Genomic DNA, 25,516 nt, shown 5'->3' with positions numbered 1-25,516 from the left:
TGGGGGTGTTAGGGCAGAGGCTGGGCTGGATGAGCTCAGAGGTCAGACAGGTCTCAGACTCTGTGTGAAGCTCCCTTGGAACTTCCTTCCCCAGCCCCAGGCACACTCACCTGCCGGATGGCCAGGGCCCCCTGGGGATCCACAGTCAGCTCTGCCAGATGGACACCAAACTCTGGGGGGGAAAAGGGACAGACAGACAAGGATCACTGCTGGGAGCCTCATTTTATCCCCACACAGCCAAACCCATCAAGGCCTTTGGTCACAGCCATCACACCACCCCAGCTCCTCAGAGGTGGGAAGGAGGCAGTGGCCAAGCCCCACTGCATCATAGTATCACAGAATCAGTCAGGGTTGGAAGGGAGCACAGGGATCAGCCAGCCCCAACCCCCCTGCCATGGGCAGGGACACCCCACACTAGATCAGCCTGGCCACAGCCTCAGCCAGCCTGGCCTTAAACACCTCCAGGGACAGGGCCCCAACCACCTCCCTGCACAACCCAGTCCAGGGCTTCACCACTCTCATGGGGAAGAACTTCCTCCTCCCCTCCAGCCTCAATCTCCCCACCTCCAGCTTCATTCCATTCCCCCTAGTCCTAGCACTGCCTGAGATCCTGAGCAGTCCCTCCCCAGCCTTCCTGCAGCCCCCTGCAGATCCTGGAAGGCCACAATGAGGTCACCTCAGAGCCTTCTCTTCTCCAGACTGAACAGCCCCAACTCCTTCAGTCTGTCCTCACAGCAGAGCAGCTCCAGCCCTCTGCTCATCCTCCTGGCCCTGCTCTGGACACCTTCCAGCACCTCCACATCCCTCTTGCCATAGGGGCTCCAGAACTGGAGGCAGGACTCCAGGTGGGGTCTCCCCAGAGCTGAGCAGAGGGGGAGGATCACCTCCCTTGCCCTGCTGGCCACACTTCTGCTGCAGCCCAGGCTCTGCTTGGCTTTGTGGGCTGCAAGTGCAGACTGAGAGCTCCTGGTGAGCTTCTCCTCCCCCAGCACCCCCAAGGCTCTCTCCTCAGGGCTGCTTTCCAGCCAGTCCCTGCCCAGCCTGGATTTGTGCCTGGGATTGCCTCCCCCCAGCTGCAGGACCCTGCCCTTGGTCTTGTTGACCCTCCTGAGGTTGGCTTGTGCCCAGCTCTGCAGCCTGCCCAGGTCCCTCTGGATGGATCCCTTCCCTCCAGCTGTCTGCTGCACCACACAGCTTGGTGCCAGCAGCAACCCTGCTGAGGCTGCACTCAGTGCCACTGTCCCTGGCACCCACAGAGATGTTGAACAAGCCTGGGCCCAGGACTGATCCCTGAGGGCCTCTGCTTGTCCCTGGCCTCCCCTGGGCCATGGAGCCATGCACAGCCACTCTCTGGGTGCAGCCCTCAAGCCAGTTCTGTATCCATCTGGTGGTCACCCCTCACCCCCATGTGTCACCAGCCTGGAGCCCAGGCTGTGGTGGGGACACTGTTGAAGGCTGTGCTCAGGCCCAGGTAAGTGACATCAGGAGCATCAACTCTCCCTGCTGCTCCCTGCACACCTTCACTCCTTCCCTCTGCCTCTCATTTCTTCCTCTCATAGGCAAAAGTGTTTGCAGGGCAGGCTCCTGCCCAGCACAGGATTTACTGCTTTCACTAAAAATCATCTCAGGGAAGTCAAGATCCTACCCCAGGGGTCAGAACAGATCCCAGAGGGGCTCAGCTTGGAAGGGACCTCACAGATCACCTACTGCAAGCCCCTACCATGCCCAGGGACACCTCTCAGCTACACTCAGCTGCTCAGGGCCTCATCCAGCCTGGCCCTGAACACCCCCAGGCAGGAGGCAGCCACAGCCTCCCTGGGCAGCCTGGGCCAGAGCCTCAGCAGCCTCACACTGCAGAACTTCTTCCTCAGCTCCACTCTAACCCTGCTCTGCCTCAGCTCCAAACCCTTCCCCCTTGGCCTGGCTCAGACCCCCTCAGGAATGTTCCCTCTGCAGCCTTCCTGCAGGATCCCCTCTTGGAAGGCAGCTCTGAGGTCCCCCTGGACTCTTCTCTTCTCCAGGCTGAACAACCCCTGCCCCTCAGCCTGTCCAGCCCTTGGATCACCTCTGTGGCTCCTCTGGACACCCTGCAGCAGCTCTCTGTCCTTAAGCTGGGGACACCAGCCCTGAACACAGCCCTGGAGGTGGGGTCTCAGAACCATCTCTCTTCCCTGCTGCCCACACACCTTGGGATGCAGCCCAGGACATGGGTTGCCTGCACAGGGAGGCTCAGGTGAGATCCAGGCTGGGGCAAGACAGAAGCATTGGAGCCAGCAGTCCCTCTTTGGACACCCTGAGCTCCTCCAGAGAGCACCACTGCAAGCACCACTCCAGCTGTCCCCAGGCACCCCCTGAGCAGCTCTGAGCACAGCACACTGCCCCCAGGAGCTGCCCCCCAGCCCCTGGGCTCTGGGAGCTCCTCCAGCAAGAAGCTTGTCAGGAAAAGCAGAAACTTCCTGCAGTTGCCAAGCAAGTTGTGTAGCAAAGGCAAAGTGAGATCCCTGGCACCCATCCTGGGACAGCTGAGCACAGGAAGCAGCAGAAGCTGCTCTGCAGGGCAAACACTGCAGAGATCTGCCCCTGACTGCAGCTTGAGCTTGCACTCAGCTGGCACCTGGACTAAAGGCCAAGGGCAAGGCCCTGCAGCTGGCTCAGGGCAATCCCCAGCACCAATCCAGGCTGGGGGAGGAGTGGCTGAGAGCAGCATCAGGAAGGCCTTGGGGCTGTCAGCTGGAGACAAACTCACTGCCAGCCCAGAAACCAACCACAGCTGGGCTGCAGCCAGGGCAGGCAGAGCAGCACAGGGAGGGGATTCTGCCCCTCTGCTCTGCTCTGCTCAGCCCCCACCTGCAGCACTGCCTCCAGCTCTGGGGCTCCCAGCACAAGGAGGACCTGGAGCTGCTGGAGAGGCTCCAGAGGAGGCCACAGAGATGAGCAGAGGCTGCAGAACCTCCCCTGTGGGGCCAGGCTGGGAGAGCTGGGGCTGTGCAGCCTGGAGAAGAGAAGGCTGCAGGGAGAGCTCAGAGCAGCCTTGCAGGAGCTGAAGGGCTCCAGGAGAGCTGGGGAGGGACTTGGGCCAAGGGCTGGGAGGGACAGGATAAGGGACAATGGCTTTGAGCTGGGAGAGGAGAGACTGAGAGTGGAGAGGAGGAAGAGATTGCTGAGAGTGAGGCTGGGGAGAGCCTGGCACAGGCTGCCCAGGGAGGCTGTTCCCTGCCTCCTCTTAGGCTGGATGAGGCCCTGAGCAGCCTGTGCTGGTGGGAGGTGTCCCTGCCCATGGCAGGGGGCTGGAGCTGGATGCTCTGGAAGATCCCTTCCCACCCAACCCATTCCATGCATCTGTGAACTGAAGTTCCCCAATCTGCTGGGGAATGCAGTGCTGAGGCTGCAGCTCCAGAAGCTGAGGAGCAGAAGGTGTGCCCTGAGGCCCCAGCAGCACAGCCTGCTCCACAGCCAGGTCAAACCTGCTGCCAGCAGCCCTGAGAGAAACCCACTGAGAATCCTGCTCCAAATGGGCTCTGCCACTTCCCTCAGCAGCAGATCTGAGCCCTTCCCAGCTGTGCTGAGCTGAGCTCCTGCTCAGATCCACCCCACTGCTTTCCTGGGTGGGAGGTGAGTGCCTCCCCCCTCCCCAGGCTGCCCCTCAGCAGGCTCTGCCCCTTCTGCACCGACCATGTCTTCAACAAGCTCTGAGCTGAGGAGCTGGGAGCCCCACTCCAAGGGGTGCTCAGCAGCAGCTGCTCTGCCCTGCAGCAGGCTGCAGTGGTCAGGCTGAGCCTGGCACAGGCCAGGATGCACCCAAGGCTTTCACACAGCTGTGCCTCACTCCTGCAGCTGCTCTGCAGTCCTCAGCCCTCTCTGCACACAGGTTCTGATCCCCTCCCCTCACACCCAGTGCTCTGCACTGAAGCTCTCTGTCTCAGTGCCTGTGGGGCAGCTCTCCTGTTCTCCTGTGCCTTGCCAGCACTGCAGGGCTGTCCCTGGCAAACCAGAGGAGCAGCTCTGCCTGCAAGCCCTTTGGGCCTGAGCACAGCAGGGAGGTGTCCTGCCCTGCCCATGGCAGGTAGGTTGGAGCCAGATAATCTTTAAGGCCCTCTCCAGGCCAATCCACTTTGTGACCCTGGGCTAATCCTCCAGAATTTCTCCTTCCACACAGCACCTGGGAGCCAGGACCTGAGTTCAGGTACCCCAGGAGGCACCCAAGGCAGTACAGCAGCCCCCCTCAAAGCCACATGCATGAGAAGCTGCCAGGCAGCAGCTGACCACAAGCAAGACCTGGTGGAGCTGCTGCAGCTCAAGTGGTGCCACAGGTGCCAAGCTACCACCCCTGGTACAAAGGGACAGCAAAATGCATCAGGCAGGCACCAGGAGAGGATGAAGAGGGCTTTAAAGCCCCAAAGGAAGTGTGCTGAGCCACAGGGGACACTGAGAGAGCTTTGCCCAGACCCACAAAGCCAGCACTCCAAGCTGAGATGGGCTCCAGCCCCAAGCACTGCTTGTCTCCTGCACAGGCCCAGCCTCACAGACAAGGCTCAGGGTGCCCAAGAGCGACCCTGACCAGCCTGCCAAGCTCAGCACCACCTCCCCTGCCCCCTGCACACCTCAGCTCCTGCCAGAAGCACCTGGCAAAGCCCTGAGCTGCAGACACCTTCCCCTGCACGGGGGCGGGGGGGCAGGGGTCTGGGGGCTGCTCACGGGGGCCGGGGGTCGACCTGCTGTGCCAGCTCAGCCTCCTTCCACAGCCCCACCTGCAAGCAGCTTAGGGAGAGAGGGGAGGGCAGAGCAAGGCTTCCAGCCTCCCCCCCGGGGGTCCTGCAGCAGCTGCTGTCTCCAGCTGCTGTCTCCAGCCACCCTTCAATGCTTCTGGAGGAGTTTTTCCCTCCAGGAGATCCTGAGCCCCTTCCATTGCCTGCACACTGCCTGCTCCCAGGCTCCTTTCCCCCGAGCTCAGCCAGAGGAGCAGTCCCAGGCACCCCCTCCTCACTCTCCTTTGTCCCTCAGGACCCTCCAGCCTCCATCCTGGCTCTGTCGCTGGCAGCAGTGTCACACACAGCATCTGCTCACTGGGGGAGCTGCAGCTCCTCCACACCCCCAGGACAGTCCCCGCACTGCCCTCCACCTGCCGGGAGCAGGAGAGCCCCGGGAGAGCAGCAGTAGCAGCAGAGCCCCGGGAGCGCAGCAGCAGCAGCAGAGCCCCGGGAGAGCAGCAGCAGCAGCAGAGCCCCGGGAGAGGAGCAGCAGCAGCAGGGCCCCGGGAGAGCAGCAGCGGCAGCAGAGCCCCGGGAGAGCAGCAGCAGCAGCAGAGCCCCGGGAGAGCAGCAGCGGCAGCAGAGCCCCGGGAGAGGAGCAGCAGCAGCAGGGCCCCGGGAGAGCAGCAGCGGCAGCAGAGCCCCGGGAGAGCAGCAGCAGCAGCAGGGCCCCAGGAGAGCAGCAGCAGCGGCAGGGCCCCGGGAGCGCAGCAGCAGCGGCAGAGCCCCGGGAGAGCAGCAGCAGCAGCAGAGCCCCGGGAGCGCAGCAGCAGCAGCAGCAGAGCCCCGGGAGCGCAGCAGCAGCAGCAGCAGAGCCCCGGGAGCGCAGCAGCAGCAGCAGAGCCCCGGGAGAGCAGCAGCAGCAGCAGAGCCCCGGGAGAGCAGCAGCAGCAGCGGCAGAGCCCCGGGAGCGCAGCAGCAGCGGCAGGGCCCCGGGAGAGCAGCAGCGGCAGCAGAGCCCCGGGAGAGCAGCAGCAGAGCCCCGGGAGCGCAGCAGCAGCAGCAGCAGAGCCCCGGGAGCGCAGCAGCAGCAGCAGCAGAGCCCCGGGAGCGCAGCAGCAGCAGCAGGGCCCCGGGAGAGCAGCAGCAGCAGGGCCCCGGGAGAGCAGCAGCGGCAGCAGAGCCCCGGGAGAGCAGCAGCAGAGCCCCGGGAGAGCAGCAGCAGAGCCCCGGGAGTGCAGCAGCAGCAGCAGAGCCCCGGGAGTGCAGCAGCAGCAGCAGAGCCCCGGGAGAGCAGCAGCAGAGCCCCGGGAGAGCAGCAGCAGAGCCCCGGGAGCGCAGCAGCAGAGCCCTGGGAGCGCAGCAGCGGCAGCAGAGCCCCGGGAGCGCAGCAGCGGCAGCAGAGCCCCGGGAGCGCAGCAGCAGAGCCCCGGGAGCGCAGCAGCGGCAGCAGAGCCCCGGGAGCGCAGCAGCAGCAGCAGAGCCCCGGGAGAGCAGCAGCAGCAGCAGAGCCCCGGGAGCGCAGCAGCAGCAGAGCCCCGGGAGCGCAGCAGCAGCAGCAGAGCCCCGGGAGCGCAGCAGCAGCAGCAGAGCCCCGGGAGAGGAGCAGCAGCAGGGCCCCGGGAGAGGAGCAGCAGCAGGGCCCCGGGAGCACAGCAGCAGCAGCAGGGCCCCGGGAGAGCAGCAGCAGCAGGGCCCCGGGAGCACAGCAGCAGCAGGGCCCCGGGAGAGCAGCAGCGGCAGCAGAGCCCCGGGAGAGCAGCAGCGGCAGCAGAGCCCCGGGAGAGCAGCAGCAGAGCCCCGGGAGAGCAGCAGCAGCAGCAGAGCCCCGGGAGCGCAGCAGCAGCAGCAGAGCCCCGGGAGCGCAGCAGCAGGGCCCCGGGAGAGCAGCAGCGGCAGCAGAGCCCCGGGAGAGCAGCAGCAGAGCCCCGGGAGAGCAGCAGCAGAGCCCCGGGAGAGCAGCAGCAGAGCCCCGGGAGAGCAGCAGCAGCAGCAGAGCCCCGGGAGCGCAGCAGCAGCAGCAGAGCCCCGGGAGCGCAGCAGCAGAGCCCCGGGAGAGCAGCAGCAGAGCCCCGGGAGAGCAGCAGCAGAGCCCCGGGAGCGCAGCAGCAGAGCCCCGGGAGAGCAGCAGCAGAGCCCCGGGAGAGCAGCAGCAGCAGCAGAGCCCCGGGAGCGCAGCAGCAGCAGCAGAGCCCCGGGAGCGCAGCAGCAGGGCCCCGGGAGAGCAGCAGCGGCAGCAGAGCCCCGGGAGAGCAGCAGCAGAGCCCCGGGAGAGCAGCAGCAGAGCCCCGGGAGAGCAGCAGCAGAGCCCCGGGAGAGCAGCAGCAGAGCCCCGGGAGAGCAGCAGCAGAGCCCCGGGAGAGCAGCAGCAGAGCCCCGGGAGAGCAGCAGCAGAGCCCCGGGAGAGCAGCAGCAGAGCCCCGGGAGAGCAGCAGCAGAGCCCCGGGAGAGCAGCAGCAGAGCCCCGGGAGAGCAGCAGCAGAGCCCCGGGAGAGCAGCAGCAGAGCCCCGGGAGAGCAGCAGCAGAGCCCCGGGAGAGCAGCAGCAGAGCCCCGGGAGAGCAGCAGCAGAGCCCCGGGAGCGCAGCAGCAGAGCCCCGGGAGCGCAGCAGCAGAGCCCCGGGAGAGCAGCAGCAGAGCCCCGGGAGAGCAGCAGCAGAGCCCCGGGAGAGCAGCAGCAGAGCCCCGGGAGAGCAGCAGCAGAGCCCCGGGAGAGCAGCAGCAGAGCCCCGGGAGAGCAGCAGCAGAGCCCCGGGAGAGCAGCAGCAGAGCCCCGGGAGAGCAGCAGCAGAGCCCCGGGAGCGCAGCAGCAGAGCCCCGGGAGAGCAGCAGCAGAGCCCCGGGAGAGCAGCAGCAGAGCCCCGGGAGAGCAGCAGCAGAGCCCCGGGAGAGCAGCAGCAGAGCCCCGGGAGAGCAGCAGCAGAGCCCCGGGAGAGCAGCAGCAGAGCCCCGGGAGAGCAGCAGCAGAGCCCCGGGAGAGCAGCAGCAGAGCCCCGGGAGAGCAGCAGCAGAGCCCCGGGAGCGCAGCAGCAGGGCCCCGGGAGCGCAGCAGCAGGGCCCCGGGAGCGCAGCAGCAGCAGGGCCCCGGGAGAGGAGCAGCAGCAGCAGAGCCCCGGGAGAGCAGCAGCAGCAGGGCCCCGGGAGAGCAGCAGCAGCAGGGCCCCGGGAGAGGAGCAGCAGCGGCAGAGCCCCGGGAGAGCAGCAGCAGCAGCAGGGCCCCGGGAGAGCAGCAGCAGCAGGGCCCCGGGAGAGCAGCAGCAGCAGCAGGGCCCCGGGAGAGCAGCAGCAGCAGCAGGGCCCCGGGAGAGCAGCAGCAGCAGCAGGGCCCCGGGAGAGCAGCAGCAGCAGCAGAGCCCCGGGAGAGCAGCAGCAGCAGCAGAGCCCCGGGAGCGCAGCGGCAGCAGAGCCCCGGGAGCGCAGCAGCAGCAGCAGGGCCCCGGGAGCGCAGCAGCAGCAGCAGGGCCCCGGGAGAGCAGCAGCAGCAGGGCCCCGGGAGAGCAGCAGCAGCAGCAGAGCCCCGGGAGAGCAGCAGCAGCAGAGCCCCGGGAGAGCAGCAGCAGCAGGAATTGTGCTGAGCTTTGTTCCCTGCTCCGTTTGGCTCTGGGAGCACAGCAGTGGATGGGGGCCCGCAGGAAGCTCTCCACACGGACAAAGAGCTTTCTTCTCCAGCGACACTGCTTAAGCCAGCCCACTGCTGCCTAAGCTATGCCCTGGGCTGCCTGCTCCTCCCCGTGCAGCGCTCTGCTGACCTGCAGCCTGCCCTGGCACACTCCAAACTCCCTCCTGTGAAGCGCTGCTGCGGTTTCCAGCAGCTCTCACCCCAGTAGCACCTCCAGCAGCTCTGCCTCAGCACTCTCCTCTCTGCCACACTATTTATGGGGGCACCGAGCAGCCCAGCTCCACAGCAGCCTCCTGATTCCCTCCCTGCAGCATGAGACACCATCAGTCACTTCCCCCTCTCCTCTTCACCCCTGCAACCAGCTCCCGATCCGAGAGCTGTCCACAGCAGGTTAGTTGCTTCAGACACTTCCAGCAGGGGAATGTTCCAAAAGCTCTCTGGCAGCCCCAGGTCTCCTTCACACTGATCACAGATCCCCTCTGCCACAACAGGCTCATGCCCCTGCCCTCCTCGTTCCAACTGCTGGCAGGATTTAACCCTTCCAGCACCCCACCAGCTCCAGCCCTCTGCTCCTCGCCTCTGGGTCCCTCCTAAGAGCTGTCCCTCCTTTGCCACCTGAGCTCATCAGGTCCCTCCAAGTGTTGCAGCACAGCACTTCCAGGTCTCAGTCCCTCCAGACCTGGAGATCCAGCCTGCAGCACCTGCAGTTAGAAGCAAACTGAGAAGTAGAACTGCTGCTGCTGCTGCTCCCTGGCCTCTCCTGCAGCAGCTCAGCCACCACCACCAGCAGGAGTTCAGCCCTTCTGCAGCCCTGCACCCCCTGGCTGTCCCTGGCACACAGCTGGTGCACCACCTCTGAGCTGCAGCCAGCAGCACTGCCAGCTTCCACGGCTTTGACAAGATTTGCCTCCCTTCTTCCCTTGCTCTACCTTCATCTCTCTTGCATGCAAAGCTCCAGCACTCTGTGCCTCCCCCTGCTGCCCTCACCTGCACTCACAGCATCTGCTTCTCACGGCTTCCTCACCTTCTGTCTCTGTGGAGTAGCTCTGACCCATCAGCTGCATCTCCCTGCCTCAGTCACACAGCACAGCTGCATTCCTCTGGCTCCTCCTTGTAGTCTCTGCAGGTTTCTCCAGCCCAAAGACAGCACAAAAGGGAGACTGTTGTTATTCCTCCTATGCTGCCTGGCCAGGACAAGGGGAGCAGAACAATTCAGCTGAAAGAGACCTCAGGAGGTCTCCAGTCCACCCCCATGATCAAAGCAGCATCAAATGAGGTTGCTTAGAGCCTCTTCTAGGCTGGTCTTGGAGATGCTCAAGGGTGGAAATGGCAAAGCCTCTGTGGACAACCTGCTCCAAAGCCTGGCTCTCCTCCCAGTGAAACATGTCTCCTTGGAGCCAGGGTGAGCCTCTTGCTGCAGTTTCTGCCTCTTCATCCTCTCCCATCCCTCAACATCTTGACAACCTCCTCAGTTACCCAAAGCTGCTGCCAGATCCACCCCCAAAGCCCTCCTGTCTGCACACTGGAAAACCCCTCTGCCCCAGCACCTCCTGCTGTGGAGGTGCTGCAGCTGCCCAGCCAACCTGGCAGCCCTTTGCTGAGCTCACTCACACTCCCAGCTGTCCTTCTTGTCCTGGGGAGCAGAGCCAGGCCACTGCTGCAGGTGTGGTCTGCTCAGTGCTGACCAGAGAGGGATGATCACTGCCTCTGATCGTCCTCTTACAGCCTGGGCTGCAGGTGGCCTCCAGGGCACTGTGTGAGCCCTCTCCAGCCCACTGGCCACCAGGATCTCCAAGCCCTTTGTAGCAGAACTGCTGCCCAGCCAGGCAGTGCCTGACCCACACCCCCCTGGTAGGCTCTGCTTCCCCGGGGCAGAACTTGGGGCCTGTCCTTCCTGCATGCCAGTCCATTCCTGCAGGGCAAGCTGGACATCAGCCACCTCCTGCTCAGTCTGGTGTCACCTGCAGACACCTGGCCTCCTTCAGGTCAGGAGTACACTGTCCTGCAGGTCCTGCACCAGGCCTCTGCAGCTCTGGGATGGCAAGCAGAGAGGTCCTGGGTGACTCTAGGCTGCAGCACCCAAACAGCAGCACCGATGGCTCTCTTCCTCTTGCCCTTGAAGTTATCCCCCACATGGAATTCTGCTGCACCCCTGGGCTCTCCAAGGGACCTTGGAGACATCCATCAGGAAGCAGCCTCCAAACCCAGTACCTTCTGAAGCCCTACTGCCTAAACCACTGCAGGAACTTGATTTGCTGAGGCAGGACTCTGATTGTTTGGGGAAAACCAAGCTGCCAGTGGGAGCACACTGACAGCAGCAGCTATGCCAGGCAAAGGCCCTGTGGGGCAAGGCCCCTCAGGACATCATCACTCCTTAACCCTCCAGCAGCTGTGGTGGCCACAGACTTCCCCCCAGCACATCACAGAAGGCTTCCCCTGCAGGTGCTACAAGCACAGGGAAGAGGCTGCACAGCCAGGCACACTTCACCCATTGGCCTCCCACCTGCCCCACAGCACCCCAGGCACACCCTGACAGCTTCCCTCTCTTTACCACCAACTTCCTTTGCAGCATTCCCAAGCTAAAGCTCAGGAGCAGGAAGAGTTGAAAGCACTTCAGAGAAGTCTCTCAGAACAGCACAATGAGACAAAGCTGAGGCAAAGTGTCCAGCAGGGGCCAGGAGCAGCCAGGCCATCAGGAGGCACAACTTCAGGCTGCCCAGCTCCTGTCACAGCAGACCACCTGCAGACCCTCCAGTGCTTCCTGCAGAGCCCAGGTCTGCAGGGTGGATCAGAGCACTGAAGCTGAAGTGAAATCAAACATTAGCGTCAATGAGTGTTTAAGGGTAGCCTGCAGCCAGCAAGAGCAACAAGCACACGAACCAGCTCAGTGCCAGCACAGAGAGAGCAGTACAGCAGAGTCACTCCCTGAGTGTGAGCTGCTGCTCACTCCAGCTCTGTCCTGGCAAAGCCACAGCCCAGCTGCTCTCCAGCTCCAGCTCCTCGGCTCTCCACAGCAGCCTGAAGCCTGATGCTGGAGTCCCACACAAGACAAGGGCAGAGCCACGTCCTGACCACGCTCCACACAAACCACACCGCGGAGACGATGCCTGCAGGACATGGGCACAGCCATGGGAGCAGCACAGGGCCTGCCCAGGAGCAGCAGCGAGGCTCCGAGAGCATCGAGTGCGCAGCCCTGGAGAGGCGGCTCGGGCGGAAAGGCAGCGCAAGCGGCAAGCCTGCTGCAGCCCCCTGCTGCCCCTCCGTGTGCCACCAGCAGCGAGCTCAGAGTGCCCCACGCCGCCCCACACTGCCCCACGGCCGTGCCCCACACTGCCCCACGGCTGTGCCCCACACTGCCCCACGGCTGTGCCCCACACCGCCCCACAGCCACGGCCGTGCCCCACACCGCCCCACGGACACGGCCGTGCCCCACACTGCCCCACGGCCGTGCCCCACACTGCCCCACAGCCACGGCCGAGCCCCACACTGCCCCACACCGCCCCACGGCCGTGCCCCACACCGCCCCACGGCTGTGCCCCACACCGCCCCACGGCCGTGCCCCACACTGCCCCACACCGCCCCACAGCCGCCCCCCCCGCCGGCAGCGCTGCCTCGGGCCCGGCTGCAGCTTTGTGCTGCGACCCGCGCTGCAGGCCGGAGGCAGCCCGCAGCCAAGCCCCAGGGCAGCCGCACTCCCGAGGCGGGCAGGGGCTGCTCCAGAGGACGCCGGCGCCGTCGGGAGGAGAGGCACCGTCGGGAGGAGAGGCGGCGCCGCCCGCCCCCCGCCGCCCCCCCGCCGCCGATGGAAGTTCTGCCCGAGGCCGACGCGCGGCCACGAGGCTCCGGTACCGGGGCGCGCCCGCGGGCGGCCTTTCCCCGCCCTAACACCGCCGGGGCCCCGACCCGCTCCCCTCAGCGCGGCCCGGCCCCCACTCACCCTCCGTCACCTCCAGCACCTTCACCTGCTCCTCGGCGGCGGCGCGCACCGCCTGCACCGGGCACAGGATCCCGGTCAGCGTCTCCACCAGCGCCTCCTTCAACCCCTGCGCCACCGGTCCCGGCCCCGGCCCGCCGGCCCCGCCGCTGCCTCCGGCTCCGCCGCCGCCGCCCGCCCCCGCCGCCGCCGCTCCCGCCATCGCCCCCCGCCCCCCGGCCCGGGCTCCGCCGCCGCGCGGGCTACGGGCCGCCGCGCGCCAAACACACGGCACGCACGCACGCACGCGCGAAGCAGCGACGCCGGAGGCCCCGCGCGGCAGAGGCGCGCGGCGCACACCCAGCGCGCGGCGCCCCCTGGCGGCCCGGAGGGATCCGCGGCCGAGAGCGGCAGGCGGCAGCTCGCGCCCGGCCCCAGGCCCCTGAGAGGCTTCTGCTGCAGGGCTCAGAGCGCGAGGAGCTGCTGCACGGAGCCGGGGAGGGGGAGCCGGGGCCGGGAGCCTGCCGCGCAGGGCTGGCACAGGCCCGGAGGGCACTGCGGGAAGCTCATGAAGAGCAGCAGGGCCAAGGGCAAGGTCCTGTCTCGATCAGGGCAACCCCCGGCAGCAGTCCAGGCTGGGAGCAGCCCTGTGGAGAAGGCCTTGGGGGTGCTGGGGGTGCAGAGCTGGCCAGGAGCTGGCACTGAGCACTGCCTGCCCTGGGCTGAGCCCCAGCAGGGTGGGCAGCAGGGGCAGGGAGGGGATTCTGCCCTCTGCTCTGCTGAGACCTCCCCTGCAGGGCTGGGGCAGCTCTGGAGTGCTCAGCACAGACAGGGAGCTGGGGGAGCAGGGCCAGAGGAGGCCACAGCAGTGCTGGCAGGGCTGGAAGCCCTCTGCTGGGAGCCCAGGCTGAGAGGGTTGGGGTTGTGCAGCCTGGAGAGGAGAAGGCTGCAGGGAGAGCTCCTGGTGGCCTTGCAGTGCTGAAAGGAGCCTGGAAGAAGGCTGGGGACAGAGTTTAGAGCAGGGCAAGGGGAGATGGTTTGAACCCCAAGAGGCAGATTGAGAGTGAAGGTTTTTGTGCTTGGCCCAGGCTGCCCTGAGGGCTGGGAGCTGCCCTGAGGGGTGGGAACTGCCCTGAGGGGTGGGGGCTGCCCCAAGGGCTGGGGGCTGCCCTGAGGGGTGGGAGCTGCCCTGAGGGCTGGGGGCTGCCCCAAGGGCTGGGAGCTGCCCTGAGGGGTGGGAGCTGCCCCGAGGGGTGGGAGCTGCCCCGAGGGGTGGGAGCTGCCATGAGGGGTGGGGGCTGCCCCGAGGGGTGGGAGCTGCCATGAGGGGTGGGGGCTGCCCCGAGGGGTGGGAGCTGCCATGAGGGGTGGGAGCTGCCATGAGGGCTGGGGGCTGCCCCAAGGGGTGGGAGCTGCCCCCTCCCTGAACACCACAGGGCAGGGCAGGTGCAGTGCTGAGCAGCCTGCTCCAGCTGCAGTGTCCCTGCTGCTTGCAGTGGGGTTGGTCTGGGTGAGCTGCAGAGGTCTCCTCTCACCCCAACCATTCCATGGCCCCAGCTGCCCTGTGCCAGCTCCAGACCATCCCAGGGCAGCTCTCCTGTGCTCCATGTGCTGGAGGCTGCCTTGGGTGTTGGGAGAGGCCCTCCCTGTGCCCTGCTCTGGCAGCCTTGGGCTGTGCCTTTGGGATCTAGCTGCAGATTTCCAGCAGCAAGGTAGAAGAGCAGAAACAACTCACCCTTGGGTGTGAGAAAGGAGAACAGAAGATTCTGCTAAGCAAAGGCACTGGCTGGGGGCCTGGGGCACAGCAGCAGCTGAGCATCTCTCACACTTCCATCCCACTCCTTGTCTCTGGCTTGGCTGCTCCGCTGGGGAGATCACCACCAGCTCTGGCTGGCCTGGAGGGAAGGTGACACTGCCCCTGCTCCTCTGACATTCCTTCCTCCTCCTCCTCTTTGGTACCCAGGCAGGGCAGGTTGGATGAGCCAGGGAATTCCAGGCCTGACCTCAGTGCCAGGCAAGATCATGGAACAGTCATCCTGAGTGCAATCACACAGCACTGACAGCATGGCCAAGGGCTCAGGCCCAGCCAGCATGGATTCAGGAAGGGCAGCTCCTGCCTGACCAACCTGAGCTCCTTCCATGCCCAGGTGATGCCTGGTGGCTGTGGGGCAGGCTGTGGATGTGGTCTGCCTGGACTGCAGCAAGGCCTTTGACACCGTCCCCCACAGCCAACCCCTGGCCAAGCTGTCAGCCCCTGGCTGGGACAGCAGCTCTCTGAGCTGGGTGAGGAACTGGCTGGAGGCTGAGCCCAGAGAGTGGTGGTGAATGGTGCCACAGCCAGCTGGCAGCCAGGCACCAGTGCTGTGCCCCAGGGAGCAGTGCTGGGCCCTGTGCTCTTTAGCATCTTCATTGATGATCTGGAGGAGGGGATGGAGTCAGTCAGCAGCAAATGTGCAGCTGACAGCAAGCTGGGGGCAGGAGTTGATCTGCTGGAGGGCAGAGAGGCTCTGCAGAGGGACCTGGCCAGGCTGGGCAGATGGGCAGAGGCCAAGGGCAGGAGATTGAACACATCCAAGTGCCAGGGGCTGCACATTGGCCACAGCAACCCCAGGCAGTGCTACAGGCTGGGGGCAGAGTGGCTGAGAGCAGCCAGGCAGAGAGGGAGCTGGGGGTGCTGGTGGATGGTAGGCTGAACATGAGCCTGCAGTGTGCCCAGGCAGCCAGGAGGGCCAAGGGCATCCTGGCCTGCATCAGGAACAGTGTGGCCAGCAGGAGCAGGGAGCTCATCCTGCCCCTGTGCACTGCACTGGTTAGGCCACACCTGGAGTCAGAGTGTATCACAGTATCACTTAGGTTGGAAAGGACCTCGGGGATCATCGAGTCCAACCTATCAACACAGACCCCATGACCAGACCATGGCACCAAGTGCCACATCCAACCTCCCCTTGAACGCCTCCAGGGTCGATGACTCAACCACCTCCCTGGGCAACCCGTTCCAATGCCGAACGACTCGCTCGGTGAAGAACTTCCTCCTCACCTCGAGTCTAAACCTCCCCTGGCACAGCTTGAGGCTGTGTCCTCTTGTTCTGGTGCTGCTTGCCTGGGAGAAGAGGCCAACCCCCTCCTGGCTACAACCACCCTTGAGGTAGTTGTAGAGGGCAATGAGGTCTCCCCTGAGCCTCCTCTTCTGCAGGCTAAGCAACCCCAGCTCCCTCAGCCTCTCCTCACAGGGCTGTGCTCAAGGCCTCTCCCCAGCTTTGTTGCCCTTCTCTGGACACGCTCAAGTGTTTCGATGTCCTTCTTAAACTGAGGGGCCCAGAACTGGACACAGGACTCAAGGTGCAGCCTAACCAAAGCAGAGTCCAGGGGCACAATGACCTCCCTGCTCCTGCTGGCCACACTATTCCTAATGCAGGCCAGGATGCTATTGGCCCTCCTGGCCACCTGGGCACACTGCTGGCTCATATTCAGGTGGCTGTCGATCAGCACCCCCAGCTCCCTCTCTGTTTGGGAGCTCTCAGCCACTCCGACCCCAGCCTGTAGCTCTGCATGGGATTGCTGTAGCCAAAGTGCAGCCCCTGGCACTTGGACTTGTTGAATGCCATCCCATTGGACTCTGCCCATCTGTCCAGTCGGTCGAGGTCCCTCTGCAGAGCCTTTCTACCCTCTAACTGACCAACATCTGCCCCTAACTTTGTGTCATCTGCAAACTTGCTGCTGACTGACTCTACCCCTTCATCCAGATCATCAACGAATATGTTGAAGAGCACAGGGCCCAGCACTGCTCCCTGGGGCACAGCACTGGTGCCTGGCTGCCAGCTGGCTGTGGCACCATTCACCACCACTCTCTGGGCTCAGCCTCCAGCCAGTTCCTAACCCAGCACAGAGTGTAATGGTCCAATCCACGAGCTGACAGCTTAGTCAGCAGTTTGCTGTGGGGGACGGTGTCAAAGGCCTTGCTGAAGTCCAGGCAGACCACATCCACAGCCTGCCCCACATCCACCAGGCATCACCTGATCATAGAAGGAGATCAGGTGGGAGAGGCAGGATCTGCCCTTCCTGAATCCATGTTGGCTGGACCTGAGCCCTTGGCCATCCTTCAGGTGCAGTGATTGCTGCCAGGATAATCTGCTCCATCACTTTCCCTGGCACTGAGCTCAGGCTGCCAGGCCTGGAGCTTCCAGGTTCCTCCATCCAACCATTCTTGTGGATGGGGACCACCTTGGCCAGTTTAAAGTCACCTGGGACCTCACCTGTGAGCCAGGACTGGAGGAAAATGATGGAGAGTGGCCTAGCTAGCACATCTGCCAGCTCTCTCAGCACCCTAGGATGGATCCCATCCAGTCCCATGGACTTGTGAGTGCCCAAGTGGCTCAGTAGGTCCTGAACTAACTCCTGATGGATTTCCGGGGCATTACACTGCTCCCCGACCCCATCGCCCAGCTCCGGAGGCCACTCATCCTGAACTCCTGCCTTGCTGTTAAACATTGAGGCAAAGAAGGTGTTCAGGACCTCAGCTTTATCCTCATCCTCAGTCACTGTGTTCCCCTCCAGGTCCACTAGGGAGTGCAGGTCCTTCCTGCCCTTCTTATTGTTAATATATTTATAACAATGCTTTTTATTGTCTTTGGCAGAGCTGTTCAGCTTCAGTTCCAGCTGGGCCTTAGCCTCCCTAATTTTATTCCTACATAATCTAACAGCTTCCTTGAACATACCTCGAGAAGCCTTCCCCTCCTTCCAAAGGTGATACAGCCTCCTCTTCCCCCTTAAATCCTCCAGGAGCTGCTTGCTCCTGTGTCCTGTGTCCAGTTCTGGGCTCCTCAGGTCAGGAAGGAGGTTGAGCTGCTGGAAGGTGTCCAGAGAAGGGCAACAAAGCTGGGGAGGGGTCTGGAGCACAGCCCTGGGAGGAGAGGCTGAGGGAGCTGGGGTTGCTTAGCCTGGAGAGGAGGAGACTCAGGGGAGACCTTCTTGCTCTCTGCAACTTGAGAGGGTGCTTGGTGCCATGGGTGAGTTGGTTAGGTGGTGTTGGATGATAGGTTGGACTCCATGATCTTGAAGGTCTCTTCCAGCCTGGTCTATTCTGTTCTGTTCTATGCAGAGGGAAAGGAGAGGAGGTGTGGGCAGGGCAGTGGAGCAGCTCCCCTGCTCTCTGGGGCACAGGGGGGGCACAGGGGGGGTCCATGTCACTTTCTGCTTGTAAATATCTGTTCTGCACCGTAGCTCCTGGACATTTGGTGCCTGTCCACTGCACTCCAGTGCAGAGTGAAGTTCCTGCTTGTCAATGCAGCTTCCCTCTGCTGCCAGCTGAGTCAGTTGTGCCTAGGGAATGTGAATGGGAAACTGCAACCCATCACACCTGCCCCTGGGAGAGCCTTGCCCAGGGCAGGGGCAGCCAAGGGCCCCAGGGCTGTGCTCAGCACTGGCAGCCTGGGCAGGCTCTGCTGGGCCCAGAGGCAGAGCCCCAGCAGCAGCCAGGCAGGGTTGGGCTCCAAGGCACTGTGCTGGCAGGGAGAGCAGAAGCTCAGAGCCAGGGCCCAGGCTGTGGAGGCCTCAGGATCTAACAAAGCCCTGAGCAAAATGCCCCCAGCTGGAGCCTGGGCAGAGGAGAGCTGCAGAGCTGGGCAGCAGGGCAGGGGGCAGCTGGAGCCCACAGCTCAGGAACCCCCCAGGAACCTGCCCCAGCTCCACCCTGGGGCCAGCTCCTTCCTTCCCCTGCCTAGTCCCTGCCTCTCTGCTGCCATCTCCACCCACCCAGCCCCACCCAGCCCCATGTCTCCTCCTCCCCAGGCCATGGCTGAGGCCATCCTGACCCTCCTGGCCCTGGTGCCACTGGTGCTGAGCGTGGGGAGCCCAGTGCGGCTCCCACAGCAGAGCTCCTGGGGCAGGGGTGAGGAGCAGCAGAAGCAGGACCCAGCCTGGCAGTGCCAGGAGCTGGAGGAGAGGAGCCAGCAGCCACAGGAGCACCTCACTGCCTGCCAGCCCTGGGGGCCTTTGGGCCCCTGCTGGGGCTCCTGGGGCTCTGCTGCCTGCCCAGGAGGAGCTGGCAGTGAAGCTCCAGAGGTGCCAAGGAGGAGAGGCAGCACCAGCAGGGCAAGGCCAAGTCTCTGGGCAGGGTGGGCACCTCCACTGCCTTTGCCCAGGAGCAGCCTTCTGAGGGGCTGCATCCAGCCCTGGGGGCTCAGCTTGCTCTGGCTGGCCTGGCTTGGTGCCCAGTGGGTCACAGTGCTCTGAGTGTGGCCACTCTGGGTCCTTCCCCTTGCATTCCTTCAGCTGCTGGCTCCAGCTTGCTCCCCTCCCAGACACCATCCCCAGCCCCTGGCACTGCTGCTGCACTTTGTCCTACTCCCTGCCAGCTTTGCCAGGCCCTGAGCTGGAGCCCACCCCCCTGGGACACCATGCCCAGGGCTTGCATGCAGGGACAGGCACCCAGGAGGCCTGCAGGACACTGCTGCAACCTGGCTTCAAGAGCACCTGGAGGCTGCAGCAGCCCCAGGCTGGGCTCAGCTCCTGCAGCCTGAGCTGGGGTGGGTGTCCCACTGCAGCCTGAGCTGAGGGGTGGGTGTCCCACTGCAGCCCCAGCTGGGGGGTGGGTGTCCCACTGCAGCCCCAGCTGGGGGGTGGGTGTCCCACTGCAGCCTGAGCTGAGGGGTGGGTGTCCCACTGCAGCCCCAGCTGGGGGGTGGGTGTCCCACTGCAGCCCCAGCTGGGGGGTGGGTGTCCCACTGCAGCCTGAGCTGAGGGGTGGGTGTCCCACTGCAGCCTGAGCTGAGGGGTGGGTGTCCCACTGCAGCCCAGGCTGGGGGGTGGGTGTCCCACTGCAGCCCAGGCTGGGGGGTGGGTGTCCCACTGCAGCCCCAGCTGGGGGGTGGGTGTCCCACTGCAGCCTGAGCTGAGGGGTGGGTGTCCCACTGCAGCCCCAGCTGGGGGGTGGGTGTCCCACTGCAGCCCCAGCTGGGGGGTGGGTGTCCCACTGCAGCCTGAGCTGGGGTTGGGTGTCCCACTGCAGCCCCAGCTGGGGGGTGGGTGTCCCACTGCAGCCTGAGCTGGGGGTGGGTGTCCCACTGCAGCCCCAGCTGGGGGGTGGGTGTCCCACTGCAGCCTGAGCTGAGGGGTGGGTGTCCCACTGCAGCCTGAGCTGAGGGGTGGGTGTCCCACTGCAGCCCAGGCTGGGGGGTGGGTGTCCCACTGCAGCCCAGGCTGGGGGGTGGGTGTCCCACTGCAGCCCCAGCTGGGGGGTGGGTGTCCCACTGCAGCCTGAGCTGAGGGGTGGGTGTCCCACTGCAGCCCCAGCTGGGGGGTGGGTGTCCCACTGCAGCCCCAGCTGGGGGGTGGGTGTCCCACTGCAGCCTGAGCTGGGGTTGGGTGTCCCACTGCAGCCCCAGCTGGGGGGTGGGTGTCCCACTGCAGCCTGAGCTGGGGGTGGGTGTCCCACTGCAGCCCCAGCTGGGGGGTGGGTGTCCCACTGCAGCCCCAGGCTGGGGGGTGGGTGTCCCACTGCAGCCCCAGCTGGGGGGTGGGTGTCCCACTGCAGCCTGAGCTGGGCTTGGGTGTCCCACTGCAGCCCCAGCTGAGGGGTGGGTGTCCCACTGCAGCCTGAGCTGGGGTTGGGTGTCCCACTGCAGCCCGGGCTCGGGGGTGGAGCTTGGGGTGCTGGAGCCCACCTGGGCCCTAAAGTGAGCAGTGCCCCTGCCCTGTGCCCAGCACTGCCCTGTGCCCAGCACTGCTCTGTGCCCAGCACTGCCCTGCCCTGTGCCCAGCACTGCCCTGTGCCCAGCACTGCCCTGTGCCCAGCACTGCCCTGCCCTGTGCCCAGCACTGCCCTGTGCCCAGCACTGCTCTGTGCCCAGCAGTGCCCCTGCCCCAGCCCCTGCCGCAGCCCCCTCGGGGCGGTCCTCTCCTCACCCCAGCAGGGCTCTCTCTAAGCCCTCACAGATCTCTCTCCCTCTTCCCCTCCCTCTGTCCCTGCTGGAGGAGCAGCCCCAGGGTGCAGCTGCTGCAGCTCAGCTCAGCTCAGCTCAGCGGGGAACAGAAGTGAGGTCCTGGGGCAGCAAAGCCAGGACCCAGCCCTAGCCCCAGGCCCAGCCCCAGCCCCAGGCTCAGGCCCAGGCTCAGGCTCAGCCCCAGGCCCAGGCTCAGGCTCAGGCTCAGGCTCAGCCCCAGGCTCAGGCTCAGGCCCAGGCTCAGGCTCAGCCCCAGGCCCAGGCTCAGGCTCAGGCTCAGGCCCAGGCTCAGGCCCAGGCCCAGGCTCAGGCTCAGCCCCAGGCTCAGGCCCAGGCTCAGGCTCAGGCTCAGGCTCAGGCTCAGCCCCAGGCTCAGGCCCAGGCTCAGGCTCAGGCTCAGGCCCAGGCTCAGGCCCAGGCTCAGGCCCAGGCTCAGGCCCAGGCTCAGGCTCAGCCCCAGGCTCAGGCTCAGGCTCAGGCCCAGGCCCAGGCTCAGGCTCAGGCCCAGGCTCAGGCTCAGGCCCAGGCTCAGGCTCAGGCCCAGGCTCAGGCCCCGGCTCAGGCTCAGGCCCAGGCTCAGGCTCAGGCTCAGCCCCAGGCCCAGGCCCAGGCTCAGGCTCAGGCTCAGGCTCAGCCCCAGGCCCAGGCCCAGGCCCAGGCTCAGGCTCAGGCTCAGCCCCAGGCCCAGGCTCAGGCCCAGGCTCAGGCCCAGGCTCAGGCTCAGCCCCAGCCCCAGGCTCAGGCCCAGGCTCAGGCCCAGGCCCAGGCTCAGGCTCAGGCTCAGGCTCAGGCTCAGGCTCAGGCCCAGGCTCAGGCTCAGGCCCAGGCTCAGGCTCAGGCTCAGCCCCAGCCCCAGGCCCAGGCCCAGGCTCAGGCTCAGGCTCAGCCCCAGGCTCAGGCTCAGGCTCAGCCCCAGGCTCAGGCCCAGGCCCAGGCCCAGGCTCAGGCCCAGGCTCAGGCTCAGCCCCAGGCTCAGGCTCAGGCTCAGGCCCAGGCTCAGGCTCAGGCCCAGGCTCAGGCTCAGGCTCAGCCCCAGGCTCAGGCTCAGGCTCAGGCCCAGGCTCAGGCTCAGGCCCAGGCTCAGGCTCAGCCCCAGGCTCAGGCTCAGGCTCAGCCCCAGGCTCAGGCCCAGGCCCAGGCCCAGGCTCAGGCCCAGGCTCAGGCTCAGGCCCAGGCTCAGGCTCAGGCTCAGGCCCAGGCTCAGGCTCAGGCCCAGGCTCAGGCTCAGGCTCAGCCCCAGGCTCAGGCTCAGGCTCAGCCCCAGGCTCAGGCTCAGGCCCAGGCTCAGGCTCAGCCCCAGGCTCAGGCTCAGGCCCAGGCTCAGGCCCAGGCTCAGGCCCAGGCCCAGGCTCAGGCCCAGGCTCAGGCTCAGCCCCAGCCCCAGGCTCAGGCCCAGGCTCAGGCTCAGGCCCAGGCTCAGGCTCAGGCTCAGCCCCAGGCTCAGGCCCAGGCCCAGGCTCAGCCCCAGGCTCAGCCCCAGGCTCAGGCTCAGGCTCAGGCTCAGGCTCAGGCCCAGGCCCAGGCCCAGGCTCAGGCCCAGGCTCAGGCTCAGCCCCAGGCTCAGGCCCAGGCCCAGGCTCAGCCCCAGGCTCAGCCCCAGGCTCAGGCTCAGGCTCAGGCTCAGGCTCAGCCCCAGGCCCAGGCTCAGCCCCAGCCCCAGGCTCAGGCTCAGGCTCAGGCTCAGCCTCAGGCTCAGGCTCAGGCTCAGGCTCAGGCCCAGGCTCAGGCCCAGGCTCAGGCTCAGGCTCAGGCTCAGCCCCAGGCCCAGGCCCAGGCCCAGGCCCAGGCTCAGGCCCAGGCTCAGGCCCAGGCTCAGGCTCAGCCCCAGGCCCAGGCCCAGGCCCAGCCCCAGGCCCAGCCCCAGGCTCAGGCTCAGGCTCAGGCTCAGCCCCAGGCCCAGGCTCAGGCTCAGCCCCAGGCTCAGGCCCAGGCTCAGGCTCAGGCTCAGGCTCAGGCCCAGGCCAGGCCCAGGCTCAGGCTCAGGCTCAGGCCCAGGCTCAGCCCCAGGCACAGGCTCAGGCTCAGGCTCAGCCCCAGGCTCAGGCTCAGCCCCAGGCTCAGGCCCAGGCTCAGGCCCAGGCCAGGCCCAGGCTCAGGCTCAGGCTCAGGCCCAGGCTCAGCCCCAGGCTCAGGCTCAGCCCCAGGCTCAGGCTCAGGCTCAGGCCCAGGCCAGGCCCAGGCTCAGGCTCAGGCTCAGGCCCAGGCTCAGCCCCAGGCACAGGCTCAGGCCCAGGCTCAGGCTCAGGCTCAGGCTCAGCCCCAGGCTCAGGCTCAGCCCCAGGCTCAGGCCCAGGCTCAGGCTCAGGCTCAGGCTCAGGCTCAGGCCCAGGCCAGGCCCAGGCTCAGGCTCAGGCTCAGGCCCAGGCCAGGCCCAGGCTCAGGCCCAGGCTCAGCCCCAGGCTCAGGCTCAGGCTCAGGCCCAGGCCAGGCCCAGGCTCAGGCTCAGGCTCAGGCCCAGGCCAGGCCCAGGCTCAGGCTCAGGCCCAGGCTCAGGCTCAGGCTCAGGCTCAGCCCCAGGCCCAGGCTCAGGCTCAGGCCCAGGCTCAGCCCCAGGCTCAGCCCCAGGCTCAGCCCCAGGCTCAGGCCCAGGCTCAGGCTCAGGCTCAGGCTCAGGCTCAGGCCCAGCCCCAGGCCCAGGCTCAGGCTCAGGCTCAGGCCCAGGCTCAGGCTCAGGCCCAGGCTCAGCCCCAGGCCCAGGCTCAGCCCCAGGCTCAGGCTCAGGCCCAGGCTCAGCCCCAGACCCAGGCTCAGGACCAGGCTCAGCCCCAGGCTCAGGCCCAGCCCCAGGCCCAGGCCCAGGCTCAGCCCCAGGCTCAGGCTCAGCCCCAGGCTCAGGCTCAGGCTCAGGCCCAGGCTCAGCCCCAGGCTCAGGCTCAGGCCCAGGCTCAGGCTCAGGCCCAGCCCCAGGCTCAGGCTCAGGCTCAGGCTCAGGCTCAGGCCCAGGCTCAGGCTCAGCCCCAGGCTCAGGCTCAGGCTCAGGCCCAGGCTCAGGCTCAGGCCCAGGCTCAGGCTCAGGCTCAGGCTCAGGCCCAGGCTCAGGCTCAGGCCCAGGCTCAGGCTCAGGCTCAGCCCCAGGCCCAGGCTCAGGCCCAGGCTCAGGCCCAGGCTCAGGCTCAGCCCCAGGCTCAGGCCCAGGCTCAGGCTCAGGCTCAGGCTCAGGCCCAGGCTCAGGCTCAGGCTCAGGCTCAGGCCCAGGCCCAGGCTCAGCCCCAGGCTCAGGCTCAGGCTCAGGCTCAGCCCCAGGCCCAGGCTCAGGCTCAGGCTCAGGCTCAGCCCCAGGCCCAGGCTCAGCCCCAGGCTCAGGCTCAGGCTCAGGCCCAGGCTCAGGCTCAGGCCCAGGCTCAGCCCCAGGCTCAGGCTCAGGCTCAGGCCCAGGCTCAGGCTCAGGCCCAGGCTCAGGCCCAGGCTCAGGCTCAGGCTCAGGCCCAGGCCCAGGCTCAGCCCCAGGCCCAGGCTCAGGCTCAGGCTCAGGCCCAGGCCAGGCCCAGGCTCAGGCCCAGGCTCAGGCCCAGGCTCAGGCCCAGGCCAGGCCCAGGCTCAGGCTCAGGCTCAGGCCCAGGCTCAGCCCCAGGCACAGGCCCAGGCTCAGCCCCAGGCTCAGGCCCAGGCTCAGGCCCAGGCCAGGCCCAGGCTCAGGCTCAGGCTCAGGCTCAGGCCCAGGCTCAGGCTCAGGCCCAGGCTCAGCCCCAGGCCCAGGCTCAGGCTCAGGCCCAGGCTCAGGCTCAGGCCCAGGCCAGGCCCAGGCTCAGGCTCAGGCTCAGCCCCAGGCTCAGGCTCAGGCCCAGCCCCAGGCCCAGGCTCAGGCTCAGGCTCAGCCCCAGGCTCAGGCTCAGGCCCAGGCTCAGGCTCAGCCCCAGGCTCAGGCTCAGCCCCAGGCTCAGGCTCAGCCCCAGGCCCAGGCTCAGCCCCAGGCTCAGGCTCAGCCCCAGGCTCAGGCTCAGCCCCAGGCTCAGGCTCAGCCCCAGGCTCAGGCTCAGCCCCAGGCTCAGGCTCAGGCCCAGGCTCAGGCTCAGCCCCAGGCCCAGGCTCAGCCCCAGGCTCAGGCTCAGGCCCAGGCTCAGGCTCAGCCCCAGGCTCAGGCTCAGCCCCAGGCTCAGGCTCAGGCCCAGGCTCAGGCTCAGCCCCAGGCCCAGGCTCAGCCCCAGGCTCAGGCTCAGGCTCAGGCTCAGGCCCAGGCTCAGGCTCAGCCCCAGGCCCAGGCTCAGCCCCAGGCTCAGGCTCAGGCCCAGGCCCAGGCTCAGGCTCAGCCCCAGGCTCAGGCTCAGGCCCAGGCTCAGCCCCAGGCCCAGGCTCAGCCCCAGGCTCAGGCTCAGGCCCAGGCTCAGCCCCAGGCTCAGGCTCAGCCCCAGGCTCAGGCTCAGCCCCAGGCTCAGGCTCAGGCTCAGCCCCAGGCTCAGGCTCAGGCCCAGGCTCAGGCTCAGCCCCAGGCTCAGGCTCAGGCTCAGGCCCAGGCTCAGGCTCAGCCCCAGGCTCAGGCTCAGGCTCAGGCTCAGGCTCAGGCTCAGGCTCAGGCCCAGGCTCAGGCTCAGGCTCAGGCTCAGCCCCAGGCTCAGGCTCAGGCCCAGGCTCAGGCTCAGCCCCAGGCTCAGGCTCAGGCTCAGGCCCAGGCTCAGCCCCAGGCTCAGGCTCAGGCTCAGGCCCAGGCTCAGGCTCAGGCTCAGGCCCAGGCTCAGGCTCAGGCTCAGGCTCAGCCCCAGGCTCAGGCTCAGCCCCAGGCTCAGCCCCAGGCTCAGCCCCAGGCTCAGGCTCAGGCTCAGGCCCAGGCTCAGGCTCAGCCCCAGGCTCAGGCTCAGGCTCAGGCTCAGGCTCAGGCTCAGGCTCAGGCCCAGGCTCAGGCTCAGGCTCAGGCTCAGCCCCAGGCTCAGGCTCAGGCCCAGGCTCAGGCTCAGCCCCAGCCCCAGGCTCAGGCTCAGGCCCAGGCTCAGCCCCAGGCTCAGGCTCAGGCTCAGGCCCAGGCTCAGGCTCAGGCTCAGGCCCAGGCTCAGGCTCAGCCCCAGGCTCAGCCCCAGGCTCAGGCTCAGGCTCAGCCCCAGGCTCAGCCCCAGGCTCAGGCCCAGGCCCAGGCTCAGCCCCAGGCTCAGCCCCAGGCTCAGGCTCAGGCTCAGCCCCAGGCCCAGGCTCAGGCTCAGGCTCAGCCCCAGGCTCAGGCTCAGGCTCAGGCTCAGGCTCAGCCCCAGGCTCAGGCTCAGGCCCAGGCTCAGGCTCAGCCCCAGGCTCAGGCTCAGGCTCAGGCTCAGGCTCAGCCCCAGGCCCAGGCCCAGGCTCAGGCTCAGCCCCAGGCTCAGGCTCAGCCCCAGGCTCAGGCCCAGGCCCAGGCTCAGGCTCAGGCTCAGGCTCAGGCTCAGCCCCAGGCTCAG

At 66.6% G+C, this 25,516-nt stretch overlaps 1 protein-coding gene across 2 annotated transcripts in view; it reads right to left on the bottom strand.

Annotated features, from left to right (window-relative positions):
* Positions 1-12,468, bottom strand: part of IPO9 (importin 9) — a 68,155-nt gene extending 55,687 nt beyond the window's left edge. Inside the window, exons 1-2 of one of the 2 annotated variants that reach the window (XM_068164741.1) lie at positions 12,244-12,468; positions 111-172 (exon numbers count right to left, since the gene is read on the bottom strand). In XM_068164741.1, the coding sequence (XP_068020842.1) occupies positions 111-172; positions 12,244-12,442 (261 nt within the window). In that variant the 5' untranslated portion in view covers positions 12,443-12,468. Of the gene's footprint in view, positions 1-110; positions 173-9,330; positions 9,934-12,243 lie in introns of those variants that run through there. The other variant, XM_068164742.1, reaches the window with a different exon arrangement.
* Between the last annotated feature and the right edge of the window lie 13,048 nt (positions 12,469-25,516).

Source organism: Melanerpes formicivorus, unplaced genomic scaffold (assembly GCF_026170545.1).
Source record: "Melanerpes formicivorus ecotype bairdi unplaced genomic scaffold, bMelFor1.0.p_v2 SCAF_82, whole genome shotgun sequence".
NCBI lineage: Eukaryota > Metazoa > Chordata > Aves > Piciformes > Picidae > Melanerpes > Melanerpes formicivorus.
Note: the sequence above shows the minus strand (reverse complement) of the source record. Positions and strands in the feature narration are given on the sequence as shown.